Source organism: Ascaphus truei, chromosome 1, assembly GCF_040206685.1.
Source record: "Ascaphus truei isolate aAscTru1 chromosome 1, aAscTru1.hap1, whole genome shotgun sequence".
Lineage (NCBI taxonomy): Eukaryota > Metazoa > Chordata > Amphibia > Anura > Ascaphidae > Ascaphus > Ascaphus truei.
The window spans coordinates 127,588,197-127,616,012 of record NC_134483.1 but is presented as its reverse complement, the minus strand read 5'-3'; the positions used below and the strand labels follow the sequence as shown (position 1 = coordinate 127,616,012).

The 27,816-nt window shown below is 43.6% G+C and overlaps 2 protein-coding genes across 5 annotated transcripts in view; one reads left to right on the top strand and one right to left on the bottom strand.

Moving 5' to 3' along the window:
* Positions 1–26,150, top strand: LOC142491734 (protein NipSnap homolog 3A-like). Of its 2 annotated transcripts, none has more exons than XM_075594651.1 (6): positions 1–382; positions 3,779–3,986; positions 8,815–8,973; positions 12,252–12,401; positions 13,453–13,539; positions 20,849–26,150. In XM_075594651.1, the coding sequence occupies exons 1-6, from the start codon at positions 278–280 to the stop codon at positions 20,923–20,925; spliced, it is 786 nt and encodes a 261-aa protein (XP_075450766.1). In that variant the 5' UTR covers positions 1–277; the 3' UTR covers positions 20,926–26,150. The 2 variants fall into 2 exon arrangements, with proteins under 2 accessions (XP_075450766.1, XP_075450767.1); XM_075594652.1 differs by having other exon boundaries at positions 4–367.
* Positions 23,186–27,816, bottom strand: part of ABCA1 (ATP binding cassette subfamily A member 1) — a 110,088-nt gene continuing 105,457 nt past the window's right edge. For all 3 annotated transcript variants that reach the window (XM_075594648.1, XM_075594649.1, XM_075594650.1), the window contains one exon: positions 23,186–26,762. In XM_075594648.1, the coding sequence (XP_075450763.1) occupies positions 26,622–26,762 (141 nt within the window). In that variant the 3' untranslated portion in view covers positions 23,186–26,621. The remainder of the gene's footprint in view (positions 26,763–27,816) is intronic.

Here is a 27,816-nt window from a genome sequence, read left to right as displayed (position 1 = left end):
AGAAGCTTCAGAAAAAAACATGTACTGCAGTGAAACAGAAAGCTTAGTATGAGCATGCAGCAGAACTCTGCTCTATACGTTTGTCATTGAAGAACGTGTCCGTACTAGAATTATTGCCAATCAACCTGGCTCTCTTAAATAATCACTGGTAGTATAAGAAGTAGCTTTATTTAGAGAGAATATAACAATGCTAAATCTGAAGCACTGAGAGAGGGGAGGGGGAGAATCAAGCTTTTGTCGAGCAACGCGAAAGAAGAATACGATTAACGTCGTAAACATGATGTGCAGCGTACGATCCATCATTTCAAGGGGGAAACTGGTGTCTGCAGCTGCTTCTGCGTGGCGTGAAAAGGCAGCATGCGCACAGGTGAACAGTCTCCAGGTGTGCGTGTGCGTGTGGCATGCCGCCAACATTGTGTGTGTGTGTGTGTGTGTGTCTGTATGTGTGTATATATATATATATATATATATATATATATATATATATATATTATAATATAGCATCCGGCGCAATTTAGAAATTTGCACTGAAATGTATCAGTATTAATCAACTGACAACCTAATGCCAAATATCGTTAATAAGGAAAAAATAAAAGATATGTAAAGAATTTCAATGTATCTGTGCTTGTAAGTGGAATGTTCAAATGGGAGTCAGCTTAGGGAGTATTCAATGTTAAATAACTGAAACCAGCATTCATCAATCACTTTGCTGGATGTTAACAGGTTATGGTGGGTAATGGGACCTACATATACAGTATACATACATGCATTGTGTTTAATAGGAACAAATAGTTCTGTAACTAATCCTAATTAGCTACAGGTTCCAAGTGCTCTCAGCTCTGAACATTCTGCACTGACAACAGAATAACATGTGACCAAGAACCAGGAAGCATTACTGCCAAAAAGGGTAACAGTTGGCCTCTGTATAAATATTAACTATTCGTTACTGATACTTGGTAAAACATTCATGGCTCTCCTTTACCATAACATTTGTAATATAACTGAGCTTGGTGAAGTCCCATGAAGATTCTGTCATACGGTGTACCACTATACTTTATCGGTATAAACACAGAAATGCAACAAGGGAGAGGCTAAAATATTATACAGACGAGTCTGGTGGTAGCCCACCTCCTAGGTGCTGACAGTATTGGGATTGTAACAGAAAGGTATCCTCTGAGTTTTTGGGTGATCTTCATTACCTCCCTGCTGCATTCAAGATAATCATTTTCCTTCTCCTCGCTTTGTGTTGGTGAGAAGTGAGACTATCCCGAGCTTGCATTGTAGACAGTGGCCTCCCTCTACTCCTGTGGCCTTCTTTTGTGCCATAGTAATAACAGTTCAGGTGTCTTGCCTCCACTTTATTAATTATCAAGACCATTACTCGTGTAGTAACTTGTTATTTTAAGGTATTTACGTAAGGATTATGATGAGTGGAAGGTGGCAAGTCAGCCTTTCCTGCAGGTGACTAGAATTGGCAGATGGCAGCTTATTTTGTTCCTTGTTGAATGATACAGTAGTCTTACACATTTTACAATCAGTGCTCCTCCAGACTTAGGGCCTCATGCAGAGAGCAGCGCTATGAACAATCTCGCCATTTTCCGGCGAAAATCGCGCTAAAAACAGCCGAAAATGGCGAGGTTGGAGAAAAGCGCCATTTTTTTTTTCCAATTGAAAATCTCGCCGCGCGGCTGGCGAGAAACTACATCTCGCCAGTCTGAAAAATATCCAAATTCAGAAAGGCGCGCTCGCCATCTAGCGGCTGTTTTTGGTGCGATTTTCGTCAATTTTCTCCTCCAGACTTAGCCCGGGGGCCATGCGCAAACATTGGGGGGTCACATTCAGTCTCCAACTGCTAGCCATCCCAGCAGCCCTCTCATCCCAGTGCAGAGGGAATGGAGATTTTGCTGGTGTAGATTGTAGCTTTTTATCACTCCCTGTGCTGCCTAATGACTTTGCTAATCACCAATTCCCAGTGTGAGGAGAAGAGTGGAACAGTATTGATCAGTGTCCACATTAGACCGAGCTCACGGTGGCGGTGTGGCTATGTGCGCGCACTTGCGTCCGCGTGCACATCAAGGACTCTTATCTGATTGTCTAAGTAGTTCCTCAAGTGCCCGCAGCACTATGCGCGTCGACGCAGCTACATTTTGTCGCCACAACAGAAATTGAAGAGTTGCGGGCTGCAGTCACCTGACATCAGCGTCACGTGAGCTGGTTCAGCCAATGAGGGCCAACCAACCACAATCCATCTCCTGCAGCTAGTGCACGCATCGCTGGGGCTGCAGGAGTGTGCACAGAAGCACGCACCTGCGCCGCCACGTGGGCTCCGTCTTAGAAAGCTGACTGGACCGTAATGCTGGGATATTACAAAGCTCAACCATCTTGTGTGCATACTTCATGAACTGGACTATTTTGTAAGGAATTTTTTATGTTATATTTAAATGAATTTGATGTGATTTTTATATGGATTCATTACTAAATCTTAATTCATAGGTCGTTTTTTTTTTTTTTTCTTCTTCTTAAAGTGTGGCCTTTTATTACTTTTTGGGTTTGTTCTATTGTAATTAGTCGTGCAAGTTTAAACCAGAACATCAATTTGTTTGCATTTAGCTTTAACAAATATTTATTCAGATCACTTTTTTTTATATTTTTTTATTGAAGGTTATTTGTTTAGGTTGCTGCATAAAGGTTTGAATACGTACATTAAAGAAGCTTTCATAATGTCAGAACTTTTTTTTAATTTTTATACCAAAACCAACCAAAAAATAACTGTCCACCTGTCTAAGATGTTCTTACATCTTCATTACAAAATGAAAATTCATAAAGCGGGTGATTCAAGCTTAGTTGTTTTAATGTTTCAATAGGCAATATATTGTTTTTAGGCTTCCAGGACCTATTCCGCCAATGTTTCAGATTCATTTTATGTTTTGCTGTGCAGTATGGAATAATGTGTATGTCTTCCCTCCCCCCCCCCCCCCTATATACTGGTAAATAAAACAAAGAGGCGAAAAGCTCCTGAAAATCAGTGATTGTATAAATAATGCAGGTTGTACTGTATGCATGTGCCCTTTAATTGTTATTTTTAGGTGTCTAATAATGGTGGAAGTGGTTGCATGGTTTGCTGCACACTTCCCCAGTGCTCCTGACAACAGGTCTGATGTGTAACCACAGATGTATCTGTATGAAACACGAGATGATCCCTGTCCTGGTATTATTTGCTGGAGTCTTTAGGGCAGAGTTAATACTAGGATTCCAGGCCAGTGACACTGATGTCCTTCCCCTGAGGTCAAATGTAGACGTTTACAGTATCTTTTGAGATGTGAGAACTTTTGCTTGCTTATGATTGACCTTTTAATACTAGAGTTTATTTATCATAACTTCCTAGCGCTTTGGTTTTTAACATTGTAGGAATTCTTTAGAACTCTTGTACTATCTATGTACTTTAACTCTTTAAAAAATACCTACCCTAATGGAACCTCTTAAACATATATAGTGACTTGATAGTCATATTTATATTGTGGAATCACATTGCATTTGCTGTGGTAGGGATTATATGTTCTATGTAAGCTACTATCCTTTTATGTATAACATTGAAGTGTAAAATTTTTGTAATCTTAATCATTTAAATATGAGGAAAATTACATTATTGTATGTTAAACGTACGCTGTTTTGGAGGCAGAGCTCAGAATCATTCTAATACTGTAGCTGGGAATAAAATTCAATAGCACTTGTGTAATTAAGTGCCAGACCTTCAACATTTTAACCTTTCTTTCTTTAGGTAAGAGCTACATTTGCAACGGGTCCACGTCAGGCAGATACCACCGTCTATGAATTTCGCACGTACAATGTCAAGCCAGCAATGATGAAGGAGTTTATAAGTCTAACTAACGAGCACATCCACCTGCGCACGGCACACTCGGAGATGACAGGCTACTGGACACTGGATCTTGGAGGCCTGAATAAGGTGTTCCACATTTGGAAATATGGTACAGTATGCAAACACCGTAACAGTCGGCAACTTTAACAGGCCGCCCCTCTCAAGAAATAGTGAGGATACAAGGACATGTATTTGATGTCAATACAAGCTTTCAAGGCTGTGTGTGTGTGTGTGTGTGTGTGTGTGTGTGTGTGTGTGTGTGTGTGTGTGTGTGTGTGTGTGTGTGTGTGTGTGTGTGTGTGTGTGATCTGCCTGTTACACGGTGTGTAGTACTGTTTACCTGCTGGTTCACAAGAAATAGTGAGGATACAAGGACATGTATTTGATGTCAATACAAGCTTTCAAGGCTGTGTGTGTGTGTGTGTGTGTGTGTGTGTGTGTGTGTGTGTGTGTGTGTGTGTGTGTGTGATCTGCCTGTTACACGGTGTGTAGTACTGTTTACCTGCTGGTTCACAGGATGCTGAGCTTTCCGCTGGTGGTATGGGGAAGACAGGACAAGCTTTTGGGGTGATGTTTAGTTCTTCTCTCATTCAGTGCCTCCACTTCAGTGCAGGCTCTAGGGATGCTGGAGGCAATCCCTGCAGGAGAACACCTGAATACTCCCCCCTGATAGATTGCACTCAGAGGCAGGGGTATATTTTATAAACAGGAACTTTCTTTATTGTCCAACAGCAACAATCAGCATACTCTGCATACACTTGGCTCTCTGCCTTGTGATTGTCCCTGGACTCAACCCCCAGGAATGGGCACCAAGGGTCAGTCCTTGCTCTTCCCCTACTCCATGATGGAGCAGAGGTATAGTCCTCACTCCTACTCCTGTAAGGGAGTGGATGGAAGGTAACAGAGCCCTGTGCAACTCTTCCGTGAGACCAGTCTCTCTCAGGGGAGAGATAACACTGGCTAAATTTAGGAAGTTCAGCCCTGGGGCAGGGTCCAAGGTCTGAGCCCAGGATTGGACAGAACACAGGCCTTGTCCCAACACCCCTGTCTCTCAAGGGAGCTGCTCACTGCTGGGGAAAACCTAGACTGGGCGTAACACTGACTGCACTGATATTTTATGGTTTTACATATCAGGACATAACAATCATCTGTTCCTTAGCAGGTCTTAAAATTAGTTAAATACAACCTCAGATGAAAAACACATGACATATTACTCCATGTCATGATTTATTTAACAAAAATAAAGCTAAAATGGAGAAGCCATGTGTGAAAAACTAAGTACACCTTATGATTCAATAGCTTGTAGAACCACCTTTAGCAGCAATAACTTGAAGTAATCGTATTCTGTATGACTTTATCAGTCTCTCACATCGTTGTGGAGGAATTTTGGCCCACTCTTCTTTACAACGTTGCTTCAGTTCATTGTGGTTTGTGGGCATTTGTATATGCACAGCTCTCTTAAGGTCCAGCCACAGCATTTCAATCTGGTTGAGGTCTGGAATTTGACTGGGCCATTGCAACACCTTGACTCTTTTTTTCTTTTTCAGCCATTCTGTTGTAGATTTGCTGGTGTGCTTTGGGATCATTGTCCTGTTGCATGACCCAATTTTGGCCAAGCTTTAGCTGTCGGACAGATGGCCTCACATTTGACTCTAGAATACTTTGGTATGCAGAGGAGTTCACGGCCGATTCAATGACTGCAAGGTTCCCAGGTCCTGTGGCTGCAAAACAAGCCCAAATCATCACCCATCCACCACCGCGCTTGACAGTTGATATTAGGTGTTTGTGCTGATATGCTGTGTTTGGTTTTCGCCAAACGTGGCTCTGTGCATTATGGCCAAACATCTCCACTTTGGTCTCGTCTGTCCAAAGGATATTGTTCCAGAAGTCTTGTGGTTTGTTCAGATGCAACTTTGCAAACCTAAGCCATGTTGCCTTGTTGTTTTTAGACAGAAGAGGCTTTCTCCTGGCAACCCTTCCAAACAAACCATACTTGTTCAGTCTTTTTCTAATTGTACTGTCATGAACTGTAACATTTAACATGCTAACGGAGGCCTGTATAGTGTGAGATGTAACTCTTGGGTTTTTTGCAATTTCTCTGAGCATTGCACGGTCTGTCCTTGGGGTGAATTTGCTGGGACGTCCACTCCTGGGAAGATTGGCAACTGTCTTGAATGTTTTCCACTTTTGAATAATCTTTCTCACTGTAGAATGATGCACTTTAAATTGTTTGGAAATTGCCTTATAACCCTTCCCAGATTGATGGGCAGCAACAATTGCTTCTCTACGATCATTGCTGATGTCTTTCCTCCTTGGCATTGTCTTAACACACACCTGCATGCTTCAGACCAGCAAACTGCTAAAACTTTGGCTTTTATAGAGGTGGTCACACTTGTTGATGATCAATTAATCAAGGGCATTTGATTAGCAGCACCTGTCTGCTACTTAGCATCTTAATTCCTATGGAAGCAGTAAGGGTGTACTTCGTTTTTCACACAAGGCTTCTCCAGTTTGGCTTTATTTTTGTTAAATAAATCATGACACGGTGTAATATGTCATGTGTTGTTGTTCATCTGAGGTTGTGTTTACCTAATTTTAAGACCTGCTAAGGAACAGATGATTGTTATGTCCTGATATGTAAAACCATAGAATTTAAAGAGGGTGTACTTTTACACACACACACACACACACACACACACACACACACACACACACACACACACACACACACACACACACCTCTCTATCTCTCTATCCAGTGAGGCGCTATCATATTGGTTAATTAAAAGGTGAAATAGTCTGCAATAAACCCATACTTCACCTGGACCAAGGACTAGAAATCTTCACTATGTGATGGGTACTCTATATAATAGTTCAAAGTTGTGGGCTAATTCTTTATTGGCATTGGAGGTGTGGTTGATGGGTTGTAGGTTGTGATACATTTTAATGGATCAACAACCAGGTTCTTCACAGATGACCTTATAGACTAAAGTTTCATCTATGCAGAATTCTTGTTGGACCATTTAGGCTAATTTATAAAAATGCAATACACTGTACACCTTTGCACATTTGATGTATGTGATGTGCGTTTGTTTATAGCGGTACATCCATTATGAGAGACTTTGCCATACCCTCGGGTATATAAGTTTTTGTATGTATATGTAACGGGTGTACCCCTGTGGTACGGTATTACTAGTACTGCTTTCACCTGTTAGGATAACATAAGACCTGAGCCTCCGCCACTGGGAGCCTGGGGTGTACTTACACTTGGTGCAGCGCCTCCACTGATGAGGAATCCCAACGGGGTGGGAGTATGCCCTTATCAGAACCCACATATACAATACCACACGTGATTGGATAACAGTATTTACTGACGGATAATAAGAACCATAGCATATAACCAACATACATGTAACTTCCCTTGATGCACACCTCCACATATGTATCTTCTCCTCCAAAGTACCTGGGTGCTGGGCACCAATTCGCTGATGTCCCTTATGTCCAAACCCACCCAATGTGTTGGAAATAGCGCTATCCTTTGATGTGGTTAGTGCACTAGTATAGGTACCTGCCCGGGGCTCCAGCCCACGGGGCCGCAAGATAACGGGATTGGATCCGCCTGATCCGATGAGACGTCCTCCTACACGTGGGGTGAATTTCGGCGTGGATAATATCACCGTACACCGTACCGTCTATACTGGGAGTGGACCCGTCTGCAGCCAGCAGGCCGCAGTCACAGCTTGGCGGGGCCTCCGTGAAGATAGTCTTTATATAGGGGGTCTGAGCCTAGACCCAGGAATCAGGCTGCGCGCCACTACGTGTCTCCTTAACTAACCAAACTGCTAAAGGGGCAGATCTCCTTAACTTAAAGCCTGTCCCTGAAGCAACCACAAACTGGGGCAATGGAAAGTGTTATCTGGGGCCTGTGGGGGTGACTTGCCTAGTGCAAGGGGCTACTGCTCCCCTGCACCCTCACCTACCCAGCTCCCTGCTCCAACTGCCGTTCTCCTAACCCCGTGAAAATGTATCTAATTCCCCCTGCAGGGAGATCCTACAGCCCTATTGGCTCCCTGGCGTCCCGTGGGGTCCTCTAAGGCTCCTGGGACTCGTAGTCCCTGCTTCGAGCCCTCTCCTGGTAGGCTAGTGTGCGCGCTATCCCTGCGCATGCGCATCACCTCCCGACCGGTCACCGCACTCCAACTCTACTGCGCATGCGTGCGCAACCTAAGATGGCGGCGCCCTGCTTCGGGAGCCGCCGGGAGTTCCTGAAGCCGCAATCGCCGCACTGCACCGCCAGAGGCTCCGCTCACCCCCCCAGCATATCGAGTGGCACACACGCACTCCAGCACCCGGCCGCGGTGAGTGCAAAGAGAAGGGGGGCCCGCTGCGCAGAGGGGACCTGGCTACATATAGTATAGGCACTTTACTTGAGAACAACAGTTGTGACGCCGTCTTCGTGTGTGAAGTATTTTCCTATATATTCACCACAACTCAGGTTGTGTTTTTTGTTTGGTTTTAATATGTACACAAGGGGCAATTCTTTTGGGTGTCTTTTTATTTTTGACTTGTGCGAAGATGTTTGGAATGGATATTCAAGACCTTTTTTTTTTTTTTTTCTTTCTGGTTATCAATTTTATAGAAGTCCAATTATCACAAATTATGGGCTCCAATTCAACTGCCTTCTTTCTTTTTTTTTTTTTTTTTTATTTACTAAATGCAATAATAATGAACAGCCTGAGAAAAAAATATTTAAGGAGTTAATAGCTATTATTCTCTCTTCGGTTTTCTGAATGTCAATGATTTTCAAAATTTGTAAAATTATAATAGACCTTGAATTTTTTTTCATGAATAAACTTCAGATGTAAATACTGTATGTGAATCAAACAGTTTCTTAATCAAAGTGGAAATGAAGAAGTAGTTTTCACTTTTTTTCGCAGACAGCTTTGCACAGCGAGCAGCAGTTCGGTCAAAGCTATCCCAGGACAGAGATTGGCAGGACAAATATATATCGAAGGCTATAGCCATGGTAGACAAACAGGACAATGAAGTTGCTTACTTGGTACCATGGTGCAAGTTACAGAAACCGGAAAAAGAAGGTGTGTCCTTTATTTTATTGACGTGCTCAACTTCTATAAAATTATATTGTACAAATCGAATGTTAGAATCCCATTACCGCTTGTCTCATTACTGCAACATAGATTGCAAAGGGAGATAAAAACCGGAAACAAAATATATGTACAATAAAAGCATATTTATGTGTAGTACTGTTTCCCCCACCCTCTGGGAGATCCACTTTATTGCTACTGTTTGGTGCTGAGGCATACCTGTAGCTTCAGGAGATCTGAGCTGTCTGCGGTGATATGGAGACCAGGACAGGCTTTTGATGTCATCTTGGTTCGGTGTCAGCGCCTCCAGCTTCAGTGGGCCTTGGGAATACCAGAGGTAATCTCCTCATGAAGCACTTTCACACACCTTCTCACTGACTCAGTCCAGACAGGTGTATAATAGAACAAAGGAATGTTTATTTGAGCGGTCACTGCATGATGATCTTACACAGCGGTGCAAGGGTTCAGAGGGTTCCAATCCTCTGGATAGTGCTTGACCCAGATAGTATGGGTCATCTTCCTGGGTCAGATGTTCATCAGTCCCTGGGACTGAGAGTGGGCCCACTCATCCGCCATGGGAGGGACTCACAGCCCAACTGCTCTCTTTTCCAGAGCAGGACTACACTAGTTCTCATCAGGAAGCAGAAGGGGTGGGCTTATGGTCTATACTTATCCCTGATAGGCTTACCCAGGCCATGAGTCACCACTGCACTCCTGTCCATCAATGATGAGCACAAGGGGGGTCACTAGCCCGCAGAATTAACTTGTTACTGCCTGCAGCTAGCAGGAACTTACATAACAGAGAGGGGAAAGACAGACAGGAATAACATACCCTGTTACATATGGTTTACAAAAATAAAGGAAGTTTGTTTTCATTATACGGTAATTCATTTTTTGTGTCATTTATTGGTGCACTGCTGTTCATTTCTTGTTGATGTTGGACTGATTTGCTTATGGCTGTTACAGCACCAGCACTCCACTTCTTTTTAATTACTCTCAAAAAAATTACAGGCATACCCCGCTTTAAGTACACTCACTTTAAGTACACTCGCGAGTAAGTACATATCGCCCAATAGGCAAACGGCAGCTCACGCATGCGCCTGTCATCACGTCCTGAACAGCAATACCAGCTCCCTACCTGTACCGAAGCTGTGCGCAAGCGGGGAGACTATAGAGCCTGTTACACATGCGTTATTTACATCAGTTATACACGTATATGACGATTGCAGTACAGTACATGCATCAATAAGTGGGAAAAGGTAGTGCTTCACTTTAAGTACATTTTCGCTTTACATACATGCTCCGGTCCCATTGCGTACGTTAATGCGGGGTATGCCTGTATATACAGTGTTTAAAATGTATTCTGTTGTATATCCTTCTCCAACATATTCCGCAGTGCAGTGCAATGGGGGTACAGAGTGAGAGATCACAATCTAGAGGGAATAATGGGCAATGTTGAAACAATAGGTAAAGTGGCTGCTCATTGTAGGACAGAGTATGACTCCGGAGGGTGTATGGCCCAGCCGCACAGCTGGTCTGAGGGAGTGGTGGATGTTAGGGGTATGCTAGATAGATTTCCTTTAAAGGTGAGCTTTCAGGAAGCTTTTAAATGCCTGAAAGCTGGGGCAGTGTCTGATGGTGCATGGCAAGGAATCCCAGAGGAGGGGGCAGCACAGGAGAAATCTTGTAGGCGGAGGTTAGGGGAGTTAATAAGGAGGAGAGGCGGATGTCTTGGGTAGAATGGAGGGGATGTTTAGGGGTATATTTGGTTTTGAGGGCTGAGATGTAAGGAGGGCATGATTGGTGAGCTTTGTCAAACCGAGCTAGAGGTTTTTTTTAACATTCAATTCTGGAGGATATGGAAGTCCGTATAGGGATTTGCATAGTGAAGCAGCAGATGTAGATGCCGTGGCGGATTTCTCATTATGCCCGATAGGCCCAGGCCTAAGGCAGCAGAATTTGGGGGTGGCATGCCACTGGCCTGTGCACAATCGGTGCTTGCCGCTCGTGCGCCTGCGCATTTGGCGCATGCACGATTGGTGCTTGCACGGCCGGCAAGTGATGTCACACGGCGCCATGTTGCCATTGCACCAGGTAAGTGCCTAAGGGCACCATTTTTTTCAATCTGACACTGGGTAGATGAGTCTGGCAGCAGCATTTTGGATAGATTGGAGTTGACAGGAGGTCTAGGAGAAGGTTGCAGTAGTCAGACAGAACAAGATGTGAATAAAACAAATTTTATTTGCATCATGAGTGAGAAAAGGGCATATACTAGTGATATTTCGTAGGTGGAGATAGCAGAACTTCGTGAGTAATGAAGGAGAGGGCAGAGTCAATGATGACTGCTAGGCAGCAGATTTGGTTGTTGAGAAGATTGTTGTATTGTTGACGGTGAGTGAGAGTTTGGGTGTAGGAGTGACAATGGAAGGGGGAAAGAGTATTACTTCTGTTTTGGACATGTTAAGCTTCAGGTAATGGTGTGACATTCAAGAGGAGATTGCAGAGAGACAGTTGGTGATACAGGATGAGAGGTCCAAAGAAGAGAGGTAAATTTGGGTGTCATCGGCATAGCGATGATACTGAAAGCCAATAGATTTTATTAGTTTACCGAGAGAAGAGGTGCAGAATGCCAGGAACCGAGCTTTGTGAGACATCGACAGAAAAGGGGAATGAAGAGGAGACACCATAGAAGGAAACGCTGAAGGAGCAGTTGGATAGGTAGGATCTGAAACACTATTGGGTGGCATCCCCGAGGCCAATGGAGTGGCGTGTGTGCAGGGGAAGAGGGTGATCAATAGTGTTAAAGGCAGCAGAGTAATCCAAGGGAATTTGTATGGAGAGAGTACACTTATCTGTGAGTAGTTTATTGGCCACTTTTGTCAGTGCTGTCTCAATGTAGTGTAATGTGTCAAGTAGGGAGTTGGAGGAGAATGTGTATTAAAGCAGCAATTGTTTGCAATTTATTAAAATGTTCTTGTTTATCCTGAATCGGGGGGGGGGGGGGGGTGCCATGGAGCTGATCTGTGTTACCCCCAATGTCCAGGAATCCCACAGTTCCTGAACAAGAGAAGTATTCTTGTCCAGTGAACACAGGGATAACCTTGCCTCCAGCGGCAATATTGGTGACCTCTGGCAGCCATGTTTGAGAAAACAACTACATTCAAGTTTATTAATGGCCAGTGTTGGATGCAACACATCTGCTGGCAGTGGGGGATAAGCAAATTTACGTAATGATGATTTGTTGTTGATCTAGTCTCTCTTTTTGTCAGGGGTGTATGAGATGGTCAGCTTTCAGTTTAAGCCTGGTGGACCCGCTGTTTGGGGTGATGCCTTCAGAGCTGCAATCTCTACTCACAATAATACTGGCTACACCAAGCTCATTGGTGTCTTCAACACAGAATATGGATTACTCAACCAAGGTAATGGGTGCCCTCCTTCTCTCACAGCAAACATTTAGATCTACAGATGTAGCCAACGGTATTGCATCTGTTAAGGTAACTCTAGATATGTCACTGCACCTATGAAACAAAGCAGAAAAGACAGGAGATGCCCGCTCAACCTAGATGGAGTAAATGTATGAAAAGTAGGAGCACTAGGCAAATAGGATACAGTAGAAAAGAGAGAGGTCCTGTCAACAGATGCGCTCCTGAGAAGGGAACATTCAATAACATGCACTCCTACTGCTCAAAGGTATGTGTGTGTATATGTATATGTGTATAAATATATATCTATATCTATATATCTCACATACATCCACGAGTCCAATCAGTTGGTTGGACTCTCACTTTTACCATATACATATATATCTTTTGAGCAGTAGGAGTGCTTGTTATTGGGTCTTATTTTCTCCGGAGAACATCTGTTGACAGAACCTCTCTTTTCTACTGTAACCTTTGAAACAAACATTGACACTCGACAAGATCTGGGCAGGATTTAATGCAGGGTTTTTTTTACCACTGATACGGTAATTGGTGCAATAATATTGGTCTGTTTCTGCTTACTGGTTCAAGCAAATCTGTGCCAATCATTTGTTGGTTAATCCAATCGCAAATATTACAATCTCTTACAAAACTTGTGAAATGTGAACAATAAAGTTTTAGAATCAGAAGGGTCTTGGGAAAGCAAGAGACAAGAAAGGCATTCTCTTATCTATCAAAAGCAGGGTAGAGCTGCCTTAAATTCATTTCGAAGGGTTTCGGGAACCACCATGAAGGTTTTTGTGGACCACATTATGAGAATCTGTGTAAGGACATTAAAATCAGTAATGGACCGTGCTCCGGCAAGAAAACCAACGAATTAATTTTTGTCAGGTGTTAAAAATGAAATTGAGGTAGCTGTCCTTTGTGAATAAAGCCTTTTTATGTCGATCGTGGTGAACTGTAGGTCTTGATGTTACCATATGAAACACATTTATTATACTGTATTTCTTTTCTTGGGTAAGGTCATTTTTTGTTTTTCTCTGTTTAAAAGTTCATGTGCTTTGGTGGTATGAGAGTCCTGATAGTCGAGCAGCTGGAAGACACGTGGCTCATGAAGATGCGCGGGTGGTAGCAGCTGGTAAGTTACTGAACCTTTGTACATGTCTTTGGATTTATTAGGATTATTTATTATTTGTTCAGAAAATATTAAGAGTGATTGTGTGTTCAGTTTTTGGATTACTTATTCTGCTATATGTACATTTGTTTATATAAATCATAGCAGGGATATTAACTTCATTTGAATCACCTGTTAACCCCTCGGGACAATATTTCCCTCCCCCTCCCCCTCCCCTTCCCTGTTTTTTTAATCTGGTATGTTCCGGGTTTGTCTGCCTTACCTTAAATTCCTTGTGAGACAATTGTCCAGTTTGTAATGGGCAACTAGGCTGTTTTTTTTTATTTTTTATTTATTGGGGGAATCATTTGATTGTTAGCAATATATGTTTGAACCTAGTTTGGGGAAAGCCTAGCACTTAAAGTGTTCATACTTGAAAGTTAATATTTTAAAGTGCTTCTGGATTTATAAAGGAGGTAGCCTTCAGTCTGTGTGGATCCTTCAGCAACTTCATCTACATGAATATACTAGGCAGCTTTCTGAGCTCCCTTCTCGACACTCATTTTCTACACTTGTTAGCCTGCACCGTTACCCTCCCCCACTTTAACCTACCACAGTCTTTCCCAATAATTCACCTTGTTTGCTCTTAATTATCACACTTTTCTTGACTATTCCATCCTCAATTCCATCTGCAGCCCCCTCTTTCAACACACCCTGGCACTGCTTACAGCAGCCAAAGGGTGACTGCACCTGCCAACACCACAAACTGGAAACACAGCTTCATATTAAGGAATGAATCAGCCCCCTCTCCGCTTTGGACTACTGTTACGGTGCTCTCCCTTAATTGCCTCCACTCTCAAACTTGCACTTCTGCCTCTACCCCAAGCTCCCAAAAACCTTCCTTCCTAATTTCCAATTCTCTACTGTCATCTCCTTCATTCTTCCGCCATCAACTCCATCTGCTTCTTGCATCATAAAAAAAAATCCAGCAACTCCCTGTCCCCCACTCTCTCTTCTTACTATTGCTCTGTGGTGACATATCCCCCTAATCCTGGCCCTAGCTACATACAGTACCAATGCTATCACGTCCCACACCCTACCCAAAAGCCTCCCTTTCTCCATGCACTGTTGACCACTCCAACCTCATCTCCGTTATTGCTGTCCCTTCCCTTCTCCCGTGCCCTATGGAATGCACGATCTGCCTGCAAGAAACTTGCAGCAATCTATTATGTATTTATTTTCAACTCTCTCAACCTCCTAGCCATTAGAGAAAACTGACTCACCCCCTCAGACATCAGACACCACCTTTCCTGCTGCTCTCTCCTATTTATTTATAAAATATTTTACCAGGAAGTAATACATTGAGAGTTGCCTCTCGTTTTCAAGTATGTCCTGGGCATAGAGTTAAGACAAATAATACATGGTTACAAATACAGTTACATAAATGAACAGGGTATACATTATATACAAGATCTCGCCATTAGCCACACCGCAGAGCAGGGAATAGACAGGGCGGAGGAGTTGGCATACTACTTTCCCCATGCTACACATTTAACGTCATGCCCCCCTTTCCCACTGCTCTCCTTCTCACCCTTTTGAAGTCCATGCTATCCATCTTCCCCTGGTTTAAGCTACAACCATGGCACACACACTTCACACATTACCCACAAAAATGCTCACGTACTGCTGAATCTTACTGGAGGAAGTCACGATTTCAAGCCAATTCCTCCACTACAGATTCATACAGTCCTCCTATAACACTGCCCTTTCCCTTGCCATGCAAACCTACTTTTCTTCACTCATAGGAACTCGGTCTATCCCTCAAAGCCTATTCGCCACATTTAACTCCCTTCTCCGCCCAACTATCCTTACTGCCAAGACTTTGCCATCTACTTCACAGACCAGATTAAGTGAATTAGACATGACATGTCTTCATGTCAAACTTTATGTAAAGATATGTGTGTGTGTAGCACTCCAAAAAATTGCAAATAAATGCGATACTTGCACAATGCTGGAGCTCTTGGTTCAGGGATGGCTATTTGCAGCAATCCAGGTATACAGCAACAAGAAAGATGATCCAGGGCTCCACGGGTTTCTTTAGGAAAGAATTTATTCAAGATACACAACGTTTCGGCCTCACTTAGGCCTTTGTCAAGTGACTGGTAATGAACAAACAACACAATGTCCCATCTATATATCCCTCCAAATTAGTGAAACAGGGGAGCAAACACACCCCCCCACAGCAAACGCTGATCACCCCATGTGTGTCCTATAAGCATCATGTCCATCCTCATTGATAATCCGGCGATGATGTTATCATTGCGCATCCATCTTGGTTGAATCCTGTGGTCTCACGATATCTGCATCATCGGTGACATCACAGTGGGCGGTCCTTCCGGAAGCGTAGGTCTGAGGGGAATTTAAAATTCCCCTGCTTGCCGGCTCGACAGGCCGGTCACGTGAGCGGTTCGCCCAATGAGGGCGAACCAGCTCCGTGACGTCACTGGCCCGCCCCCGGCCAGTGACGTGCCCACCCCCGGCCGCCCCCTGACGGCCCCCTGACAGCACGTGCGGTAAGCAACCGCAAGGCCAGGGAAAGCACCTGCTTTCCCTGAGCCTCAGCGCGCCTCAGCACGCCAGCAGGGAGCCTGGCCGCAGCCTACGTTTTGACCAATACTAAAAGGGAGATATGTGAATAGAAATTATTTTAAACATGAACTCATCACACTCATTCTAAAGGAACCCTCTCTTGACCCAGCTTCCCTCTCTAACTCCTGCTATCACTCCTCCACTTCACTGCCAAGCTACTAGAGTGACTTGTATACAACCACTTGACTAACTTTCTGTACTCATCTCGTTACTTGAGTCTTTGCAATCTGGTTTCTGTGCTCTACACTCCACTGAGACAGCACAAACAAAAGTGGCCAATCACCTACTCACAACCAAATCTAAGGGTTACTTCTCCTTACTAATTCTCTTGGATCTCTGCTGCCGTTGACACTATTGATCACCCCCTTCTCCTGCACACTGTCCTCTCCATTGTCCTTTGCAGCCCTCTCCTGGTACACATCCTCCCTATCAAACCACACTTTCCGTGTTTCCTTTTCTGGTGTCTCCTCCTATTTACTCGCTCTCTCTGTCAGGGTCCCACAAGGCTCTGTTCTTGGCCATCTTCTTTTCTCACTCTACACCTCTTCTGTTGGTGAACTAATATAATCTTTTGACTTTCAGTATCATCTCTATGCTGCTGACACCTAAATGTACCTTTGCTCCCCTAAACTCTCTTCCTCTCTTGACCCGTGTCACGTCTCTATGTAATCCCACCATTACCTGAAGCTTAACAGGTCCAAAACAGAATTAATACACACTCCTCTTCTACTGCCACCCCAAGACCGCTGTCAGGGGCAATATTTGACTTTTTTTTACCTCCTTCATTCCTCACATTCAGTCCCTCACGAAGTCCTGCCATCCCCACTTACGAAATATTGCCCGGATACACACGTTTCACTCCTAATGCAACCAAAACCCCAGTTCACTCATTCATCTTGTCCCACCTTGATTACTGCAACCTTCTCCTAGTTGAAATACCCCTTTTTTGCCTGTCCCACTCCATGCAAAATGCTGCTACCAGATTCATCTACCTCACACTCTGCTCCAATTCTGCTACTTCACTATGCAAATTCCTGCACTGGCTTTCTATATCCTCTAAATCAAATTTTACACCCTAGCACTAAATTACAATGCTCTCAACTATGCTGTCCCCAGCCCCTTCATCCTCAAGTCCATAAACGCCCCCTACATTCTCCACATGACATCCACTTCTCCATGCCTTATTACCTCCTCGCAGTCCCACCTACAAGTCTTATCCCGTCCTACCCCCTCTCTCTTGGAATTCCCTACCACTCATCATCAGACTTTCCCCCAGCTTTGACATTAAAAAACTCCCTGAAAACTCACCATTTTAAGGAACCTCTCTGACATACCTCTAACATGCACCCAACCTGGCTCCATCCCTATGGATATGAGCTGTGCAGATGGACCAGCCTCCATGCTATCTACCCCCTAACATGCACACCCTCAAACCTTAATGTGATCAACTGTGCAGCTGGACCATTCTCTATCCTGAGATACACTCCAACCCACAATGAACAGCCACTTTCAATTTTGTTATAGCATTTCCCCTTATTCCAGTGGCGGGATTCAGAAATTTTAGCAACTCTCTCACCTTACCGCCCAAACACTGAGAACCTGAACGGAACCCGGGGACCCAAAACTGGGGTACCGGAACCGAACTTGCAGTGTACATCTGCGTTGCCCCAAAGGCGGACAGGCTGATAGGGCTCCCCGAGAGCTGCTCCCCTCTGCACAGGACCAGCATGCTAAGGGTTAACATTTGCTTGTACTTCGTGGAACGTCAACCGCACCCACTGGAATGTTCATGAGCCACGAGGACACAAAGAACATTTTGTTCACAGCTGCCTTGAATCTCAACCCCCCCAGTGTACGTCTGCGTTGCCTCAAAGGCGGACAGCCTTTGGCGCAGCCGAAGGGTGTGAGCCGTTTGGTGATGTTTAAAGCTGCTCTATTTCAATCTGAAACTCACAAGCCTTTTATCCCCTGTACCCAATTTTACAACTCTATCTATCCATGAAATGTCTGTGAATTAACTGTATAACTCTGTTCTTTTAATGTAACCATGTATTTTTATAACTCTGTGCCCAGAACATACTTGAAAATGAGTGGTAACTCTCAATGTGTTACAGTACTTCCTAGTAAAACATTTTTATACATAAAATAACTTGATCCAAGCCATGTTGTTTATAAATGACCTGACTGTTACATCATTTTTTCTAAATTTCAATCCAAATATTCCCCAATGTGCACCAATTTATATTCTGTTTCGTAAAACATCTGGGTTGGAGTCTTGGAAGAGAACGCCCTTCCGAGGTGTTTTTTTTTAGGAAATAGAATATGAAAGTGCATGCTTGGAGTGAAATTTAGAACAAATGATGTAATGGTTAGATAAATAAATTAGTCCTACTGTACATGGTGAGCAATACTGATCTTAATGCTCCTCCCACAAATACCACTGTTGCACCCCCTCTTCATCCTCTCTCCCCTTATCCTCTCACCCTCCTCCACTTTCACCCCCTCCCCTCATCCTCTCACCTGCCCTTCCTTCATCCTCTCACCCCCTCCCTTCATCCTCTCACCCGCCCTCCCTTATCCTCTCTCACCCGCCCTCCCTTCATCCTCTCTCACCCGCCCTCCCTTCATCCTTTCTCACCCGCCCTCCCTTCATCCTTTCTCACCCGCCCTCCCTTCATCCTTTCTCACCCGCCCTCCCTTCATGTCCTCTCTCACCCGCCCTCCCTTCATGTCCTCTCACCCGCCCTCCCTTCATGTCCTCTCTCACCCGCCCTCCCTTCGTCCTCTCACCCGCCCTCCCTTTGTCCTCTCTCACCCGCCCTCCCTTCGTCCTCTCTCACCCGCCCTCCCTTCGTCCTCTCGCACCCGCCCTCCCTTCGTCCTCTCGCACCCGCCCTCCCTTCGTCCTCTCTCACCCGCCCTCCCTTCGTCCTCTCTCACCCGCCCTCCCTTCGTCCTCTCTCACCCGCCCTCCCTTCGTCCTCTCTCACCCGCCCTCCCTTCGTCCTCTCTCACCCGCCCTCCCTTCGTCCTCTCTCACCCGCCCTCCCTTCGTCCTCTCTCACCCGCCCTCCCTTCGTCCTCTCTCACCCGCCCTCCCTTCGTCCTCTCTCACCCGCCCTCCCTGTCATTCTCCCCCCTCACTTGACAGCCAGACACAAACACACACAAACACACACACACACAAACACAAACACACATACACATACACACATACACATACACATACACATACACACACACCAAATACACACAGGGCAGAGGCAGGACACCTCACCTCTCTCTGCTGCATGCTTTTCCTCTGCTCTTTGGCCCCACCCCTAGACTCCTGCCACCTCCTCCTGATTGGCTACTGCTGTGTAATGCAGCTAATCAGGATGGATCAAGCTGCCCAGCCCCCTAGCAGAAGCTCTGCTCTCTCCCTCCCTTCTCGCACCGGTTCAGCGAACATGGGAAATTCTAGGTACAGGTTTGCACGAACTGGTGCAAACCGGCTAAATCCCAGCACTGCCTTATTCCCTCTAGATTATAAACTCTCATGAGCAGGGACATTTTGTATAGGTTTGTGCATGTTTGTCCTCATTTGGTATGTACTTCTGTTTATGTAACTTACATCTCTGTATCTCTATATCCCTATATCACACTGCGGAATATGTTGTCACGTTCCAAATAAACAATTGTAATAATAATTATATAATACACCACACACACCACTCTTACCCCCCTTCTGTTATGGCTTACCCTTGATTATCTGATAAAACTAAAAATCTGGTACACAATTAAGGCACTTTGTCTTATTTTTTTCTGATCATGAAATGTCTTCATAAATTCTATGATTTTATTTACTCGAGTACAATTCTTACAATAAATATTTAGAAACCATTCAAACAATTGCCACTCATAATTAATGACTAGATGAACAGACCCATAATCTCCAACTTTCTCACTCTATCTCCCTTTCTTTTTCTTCTGATCTTCAATTACAGACCTTTAACAGCTTCTCTTTTGTTAAGTTTGTATAGTGTTATATATATGTATAATATATATCATCTTAAGAAATGTTTGAATGAAACAATATTTCATTGTTGGATACATTATGCACCTCTATGAAACCAGTAGGTTACATAATATTTATTTTTAATGTTGGGAACACCGAGATGTGGATGCCATTTTGAGTGTTGTGGAACAAACTCCTAGTCCGGGATTGATTAAGGCGTGATGCAGAGTATTGTGTTTGCTTTGACGGTAACTGTGTCGTCAACGGCAGTTACCTTCAGAACAGCATTGCACTTAATTTCTGAGTCTAGCAACAGGGACATCAAGTGAAGAAAATATTAAAGATGTCAACACGGCAATCTCTGCTACCTTTTGTAACCTTGCCTGATCAAGGGGGATTTTTGTTAATTACTGCCCCAGTCTTACCTTCAGAGACCCCTCCGTTCATCAGATTCTTGACTTCATGGATCCCACCATTTTTTATTTAAGGATAAAAGTAAGGCCAACTTTGACATCATCTTCAGGCTTTGAGCCAATGGATAAGGAATATAATAATGGTCAACACAGAGTACTAACAATTGATAACTTCATGTGCATAGAAATGGCAGATGTCTAAAACAGAATAACTTGTCAGTGTTATGAGTTTTCTACTTGTTGTAATTAATTCTTAATTTCCTTCCTGTTTCAGTAAGGGAAAGTGTAAGATTCCTGGTATCCCAGAAGAACGTTCTCTTGCTTCCTACATCCTTCTCACCACTGAAGTAACTTCCGACCAATACCTTATCAGTGTTATGTGGTACAAACTGTTAATCTAAAAACGCCAGAATTTTCTTTAACTACATAATATATATTTCAAATAAAGGTTGTCTAAAATTGTCCAACGTAAGCTTGCTTTTGAAAAATGGGTGACATTAAGCATTGATTTTTCACCCTATTACACCACATCTACAAACATATATATCAATGGGAAATCCTATTTTGCAGCCTACACATCTCAGTTTATATTACAGTATTGTGAACCATGAAACTATTTATACAGGCTAGGACCTAGGTAATATAATAATGAAAAAAAAGGAGGATACACACTTACCAACAATATTTAGTTCCACTACCTTGAAACATATGTATTTTTACTTATCGTACCAACAAAAATATGCACAACATTTTGTGAACAGTGTGTCCCCCCTATCAGTTATTGTACAGCAGGGGTGTCAAACTCGCTTCGATTTTTATTGTACTGTACTTCAATACTCCAGCTTCTCACCACATGCTCCCTCCTCACCCTGCTTCTTTGTAACATGCTCCCCCCCTCTCCAGTTTCTCTCCTACATACTCTTCTCGCCTGCTTCTCAGTCACATGACTCTCTCACCTGCTTCTCCTCTAAACGTTCCCCCGTTCTCCCCCTCCCGCTCTTACTGCCCCAGCCTCGCTTTCTTAGGCTATGGCCCCGCTGGCGCTGACCGCGCTCATGCATGAGAGCGGTGACATCACCCGCTCTCCAAGCATGAGCGCTGGGTGTCCTGGCTATTTTGCAAGCGCACGCGTGGGGTTATTGGGGGCTTGTTGAGCGCGCGTCAAACTCTTTTTTTTTTTTTGTGTGTGTGGGTCCCCAAGTGCCAAGCTTTGCAGAGCGAACACGCACCGCGTGAGTGGGGACGGGACAATTTAAATAGCAGAAACTAAACTCGGTAAGCGCCGCACGCTCAGCACTAGCGTGGCCGCAGCCTTACTCTCCCCACTCTTGCGCACACTTACCCTCTCCTCGCACACTTGCCTTCCCCCTCCTCGCACGCTTACCTTACCCCCTCCTCATGCTCTTACCCTCCCCCTCCACCTCGCGCTCTTACCCTCCTCGTGCAATTACCCTCCCCCTCTTCGAGCTCTTACCCTCTCCCCTCCTCGCATTCTCTATTTCCCCCCCCTCGCTGTCTCCCCCTCCTGATAGTTCCTGCTGCATGCACCTCTCCCTCGTCTGCCGGTAGAGCGTCAACTCCCAAGGTGGCTGGACAAAAGCGTGTGGTGGGCCTTATGTTTGATACCCCTGCAGTAGAGAATGTGGCCCATATTTACCAAGCCATCATTTGCCATAAGACCCCTTACATCCCATTGACTTGAATGGGTTGCAAGGTGTCTTCCACTGCCAGTAGTCTTATAGCAGAAGACTGGTCTTTGTAAATGTGGCCCAGTATGTTTTTGGCTGGGATTCAGGAAGTATTGATGCGGGGTGTTGCACACTGATCCATCACTGATATCACACATTGTGAGTTTGGAGGTAATTGGAGAAGAGAAGCATTAGGCCCGGGCCATAGAGGGGGGGAGCCGTGCTGCACCGCGCTGACGCTGAGGCTCGCCTGCAGAAGCTGTGCGATTCCATGCACATACAGGCGAGCCAGCGTCCGCGATCGGAGGTGGGGGGAGACTGAGGGAGGCGGGGCAGTGACGTCGCTGGGCCAATCGCCCGCGACGCACTGACGTCAACGTCACGGTGCCGACGTCACGGCGCCGTGACGTTGACGCAGCCCCACTCATTGGAGGTTTTCTGCCGACAGCGCGCTGAAAAACAGCTTGGCGCTCGGCTGAAAACTCCAAAGCCTGAGCACGCCTGCGGACGCTCGCGCGAACCCCCTCTCAAGGCATCCTCATTGAGGATGCAGGGGCTCAGCGCTGAGCGTCCGCACGCCTCAGCACGGCCTGTCCTTCTATGGACTTGGCCTTAGAAGCAGACTGGAGAGTTCTAACATTTTTTATTCTTGGAGAAAGCCAATCATATTTTTTTTCATCTCCATTTTCTGCAAGGAAGAGATTTTAAGTTGAAAGTGTATTTCTGTTTTATATTACAACATATACAGTACATTAACAATGGGGAGGAGTCACACATTAGCTGCAGCTTGACATGAATTGTAAATTGTTTTACCAATTAGCACTTACAATAAAATAAGTATCTTATCTTGTATTGTAAAACAAACATTTGCTCAATGCACCGTGTGTACAAGTATATTATATTTACAGACACAAGACTGCATATTTGGTGTCACAAGTTTTATTTATGTGACATAATACAAGGCAATTAACATAAATCTATGCCTATACATTTTTAATACTTAAACAGTTAATGACAATACAAATATTTTTGTTCAGTCATGGAAACAACTGAAGGATTTAACTTAGAAATTTTATATATTGTAAAACCTTTTATTTTCTGTCTAGTTTTTGCAACGCTAATGGGTATTCCAGTGCAAAAATAGATCCCATTACTGACAGCTTAAAGTGCTTGGAATGAAGGACCAACCATAATGAAATATAATGCATACAAACATCACATCATATGGGAGAAATGTCATATCCCTAATGAACAGCAACAACAACATCTACAAAAAGATTCAACCATGTGTAAAGCTTCAGCGCCACCTACTCGGCCACTGTGAGATGTACAGTAGCACTTCCTTAAGGCATATAAAAGACTAGCTCTCACCGGCAGTACGTAGGCTGAACAGAATGTTATTTAGAATAGTGCCAGATACAGATTATCGGACCGGACTTTATCAGGAATTTGCCTTCTTTAGACAAGCCGGGGGCAAATATTGACACTTGGCATCTCTATTCCTGAGCCCTGTAGTCACCTCTAAGTGACAGAGCAAGTGGCAATGCTGCTTGATGAACGGTAAACCACAGGCAACAAAGTGCCTTTTGTATGTGCACCTCAACGGTCTGAGTGGTTAAAAAAAACAAACAAAAAAAACACAAGTGTGGCACTTAAACACTTGTATTATGTGTACTCATTATGTAACAACAGTCTGGTACTGTATACAGGATTTGCTCTTTGAAACTACTACACATATCCCCACCTGAGCTTTTCACTTATTAAATCCAGTTGATTTAGGCACATTTCGTAGAGCTAGACTTTTAATATTTACCAATGGAGAAGCTGCTAGATTTGTTTATAATCAATGTATTGCATGCCACTCCAACAATTCAGGGTTAATGGAAAGTAAAGGCATATGGCAGTGCTCTAAAATAATAAAATGGTACGCTTATTTGAAGGTGGGGGTTAGGTCTGTATTATGCTTCTTGCATAGTCTGAGGTAAGAACAACGTTATCATTGCATTGGTAAGTACAAAGAATGAGATTCTGCAGCATTTCAACTTTTACATGTGGCTTGGGAAGGTTAATAGCACTGCTGACCATGGGACTGAACTCTTCCTTTTGAACCAAAGTGATGTAAAACCACTTCTTGACTCCCTTGTTACAATCACAAGACATTATACCTTTAATACTAGTAACCGCCTGTATCCACAACATAACAGTCTAGTAAGAGAGGATTTTTCTTAAACAAACACAGATCTGGCTCAGCTGTTCCTGATGGCAACAATGTGGTAACTGTTTCCCAACTTGGCAGCAAGAAAGGTAACCTTTAACATACCTATTTTTCTCTGACATGAAGCCCTCTGTCATAGCTTTTCAAAATAGTATAGATATTAAACTAAGATGTATTAAGCCACCTGTAACTGGCAAAAAAAAATATTAAATAATATGACCACTATTTTGGCTGAAAACAAATGTTCCCAAAGGCAAGAGCTTGGGTGGTTATCTAGAACGTGCAAATCTAGCTGAAAAACAAATGTAACTTTGTTTAATGGAGTTGTGTATGAATATTAGGGCCAAAGGGGATTCCTTCTTCCCCTTCCACCAAATTCAGCACCAATTGGAAAATTTGTAAGCATTGGCAGTCAAGGACCAAATACTACAAGTCATGCATTTCTTTCTGTGCATGTTCGCCTGACCGCTTCTATACCTGTGGTCTGTTGATCTCTTTAGTGCTGAGGTGAAAGTAGGCAGCACAATATAAAATATATAGCAAAAGACGCTACTGAGCTTTCCGAAAGGCTCACTAAAGCAGTGCACAGATCCAATCTATGCCACTGCCTGCAATTATATCACAACATATCACAAGGACAAAGGTGTTACATGCCAAAATGGCCAATTGCCTTAACAAAATTGTTTATAAAGTAGAAAAGAACAATAATTTCTGTATAAACATGGTCAATGCAAAATGTGGTTTGTGGTTCAAAGCCGGTGAGGATGAGAAATGCAGCCAGATGTATCTTCATGACGCCTCCACTGTTTTATAACAGTCACTCATTTACAGCAGGTCATACAGTATGAATGTGCATGAGAAATGTCACATAACCCTAAAATAACAATATACTATGGCCTGTATTAACGGTACTGTTCATTTTCCTGAACAATGCGCAGGAGTCTCATAACTCCTGAATAGGAACACTGCATAGCTACTGGAGTGGTTGTAAAAGGGAGAGCCACGAATCCCTTTGCAGTCCGAGCTTTGACACACAATGAAGGTCCCTCCAACTGCAGAGGGGTTGCCCTGAAAACAAAGGATCTGCGGGAAATGAAGTAATGTGATAGGACTAAGACAATGCAAATGGCATACTTGAGGTTACACACCGTACTCTAAAGAAGACATGAATAAAATGCAGGCAACGCCAACAATAACACCGTATGCCTGTAACAATGCTACAGTACTACAACCCTATTAGTTTCTTTTTCGAAGGAAAGCTAACCTAGACAGCTATAATAGCAGTACAAAACTGAGACACGGTTTTCACTTCACATTGCATCTACACATACAGTAGTCTGAGGCCAAAGTTTATGAACAATTTTTTTTGTGCAGTGGAAAAAAACTAATTCTCTTGCATACTTTGTTTAATAGAGAATTACAAGTGCTGGACATAATGTAGTAACCCTTCAGCTAGAGGTCTATACAGCCATACTCCTGTCTAAGCACTGACTTTTTTTTATTATCAAGTATTGGTTATCTGCCGTTCTTTATTGCTGTTATGTTTCCCCCGCCCCCTCCCGCCCTTTCAAATTGTGCCTCAAATTTTTCTGACTTAGTGAAGATAAATCAGACCTGCACCCTCTAAAGTAACATCCACAGGGTATTCAAGATAGTCCTTCAACTTGGGGGGGGGGGGAAATATGTCTGGCTTTCCTGTCCTCAATACACATGTAATAGCCCCAACACATCAATAAATAGTCACTGGTCATGATTTGTCAGTGGTAAGATTGTTGTGATCCTGGAAGAACAAACTAACAAAACAAAAATTAAATTGTACGTAATAGCTAGTTTCAAACCCACTTTGGGGCAGGATCCAGTGGGTGCAACACTACAGATTCACATTGACATACTGTTGGCCTCTATGTTCAAGTCTTCCACTTGAGTATAGTACAACAAGGCAATACAAGAGGCACTGCCTCTGTAATGGAATTTTCTCTGTCATTGCATTGATTTGCATTGCATTGAGTGGCAGCACTATGTTGTCCAGTATACGTTGCCTCTCTGGGCGAGTTCTGGAGATTTGACTCCCTGGCATTCATGTCCCTTTCGCAGCCAAGGGAGGCTCTCTGGTAAAATCCTCTGTGCTCCTCCTATCGGGCTTGTCACACGTAGCTTTCCTTCACCTTCTCATCTTTCAAAAAGGACGTCAGGAGGGCAACGTCTACAACAGTCTGGTTTTTGTGCAATGACAGGTCCTTCAAGTGGTCTTCATCGCTTTGGTCCTTGGCAAAGTTAACGAATACCTGGAAAAGGCACACAACATTGTGTTACTTCAGTATTCTGAGAACCCTTCATTATTGGAAGCGTATTTGTATGCCCTTTGTACAAGTTAATAGGGTACCTTTAACCTCATTGGCATAAAGTGAGAAAAAGAGAACTGTGGCATCTGCACACAGTTAATACAACAAAAAAAGGAACGTGAAGTATATATTTTAAGATGGTGCTACTGTTGCAATGCAGCTCAATTAGGGCTTTATCAAACACATCAACATAAAGTCCTACGTTATAGGACATGGAAAGATATACACAGGGTATTAACCAAAGTCTCACGACTACAAAACTATGGCAAAGCCACTGCCAAAACAGTACCATATTTATCAAAGAAGAGGAATCCCATTGAAAGCAATTGGAGTTTTTCCTTTGATAAATCTGGAGTTGTTATTTTGCCCCTGTTTTGTTACCATGAGACTTTATTAAATGGTCCAAAATGTAAGGGTAAAGCCACTTTTCCAGATGAAAACCAGTACTACATACTTTGTAGTATTTTGATTTCCGTTTTTCACATATCTGATTTGTAACATTCCCTGCTTTGCAGACTATCCCTATTTGCCCTGATTCTTAAATATTGTAGCTGTATATTATCGTTGACCTTGAATATATATATATTTTTTATCATGGTGTCTGATATTGATGAGCTCACTGGATATTTTGGCAAGATTTCTGTAGTTGGTTGGCTATCACAAGATATCCAACCGTATGAATATATTGTGATGTTGTTGTCACCTGAAGAAGGTACTGCATATGCCTCCAAAGGTATTTATTTTATTTGATGCACATTGGTAACATTACCCTAGATCTGAGATATTTATGCCCCTGAATACTTGTATGTCGACGTTTCACTATGTTCTGAAACTTTAGGGGTTCTTCATTTATGTGTGTGATAAAGCCCTGTTGTTTGAGAATGCCTTATGTCAGGGGTGAGCAAACTTCCTGCGCTGCTCTCCCCCTGGCTGCTCTTCTACTCGGTCGTGCCCCCTCTTACCTCCAATGAAGCGTCATTTGACGTCACATCTCCAT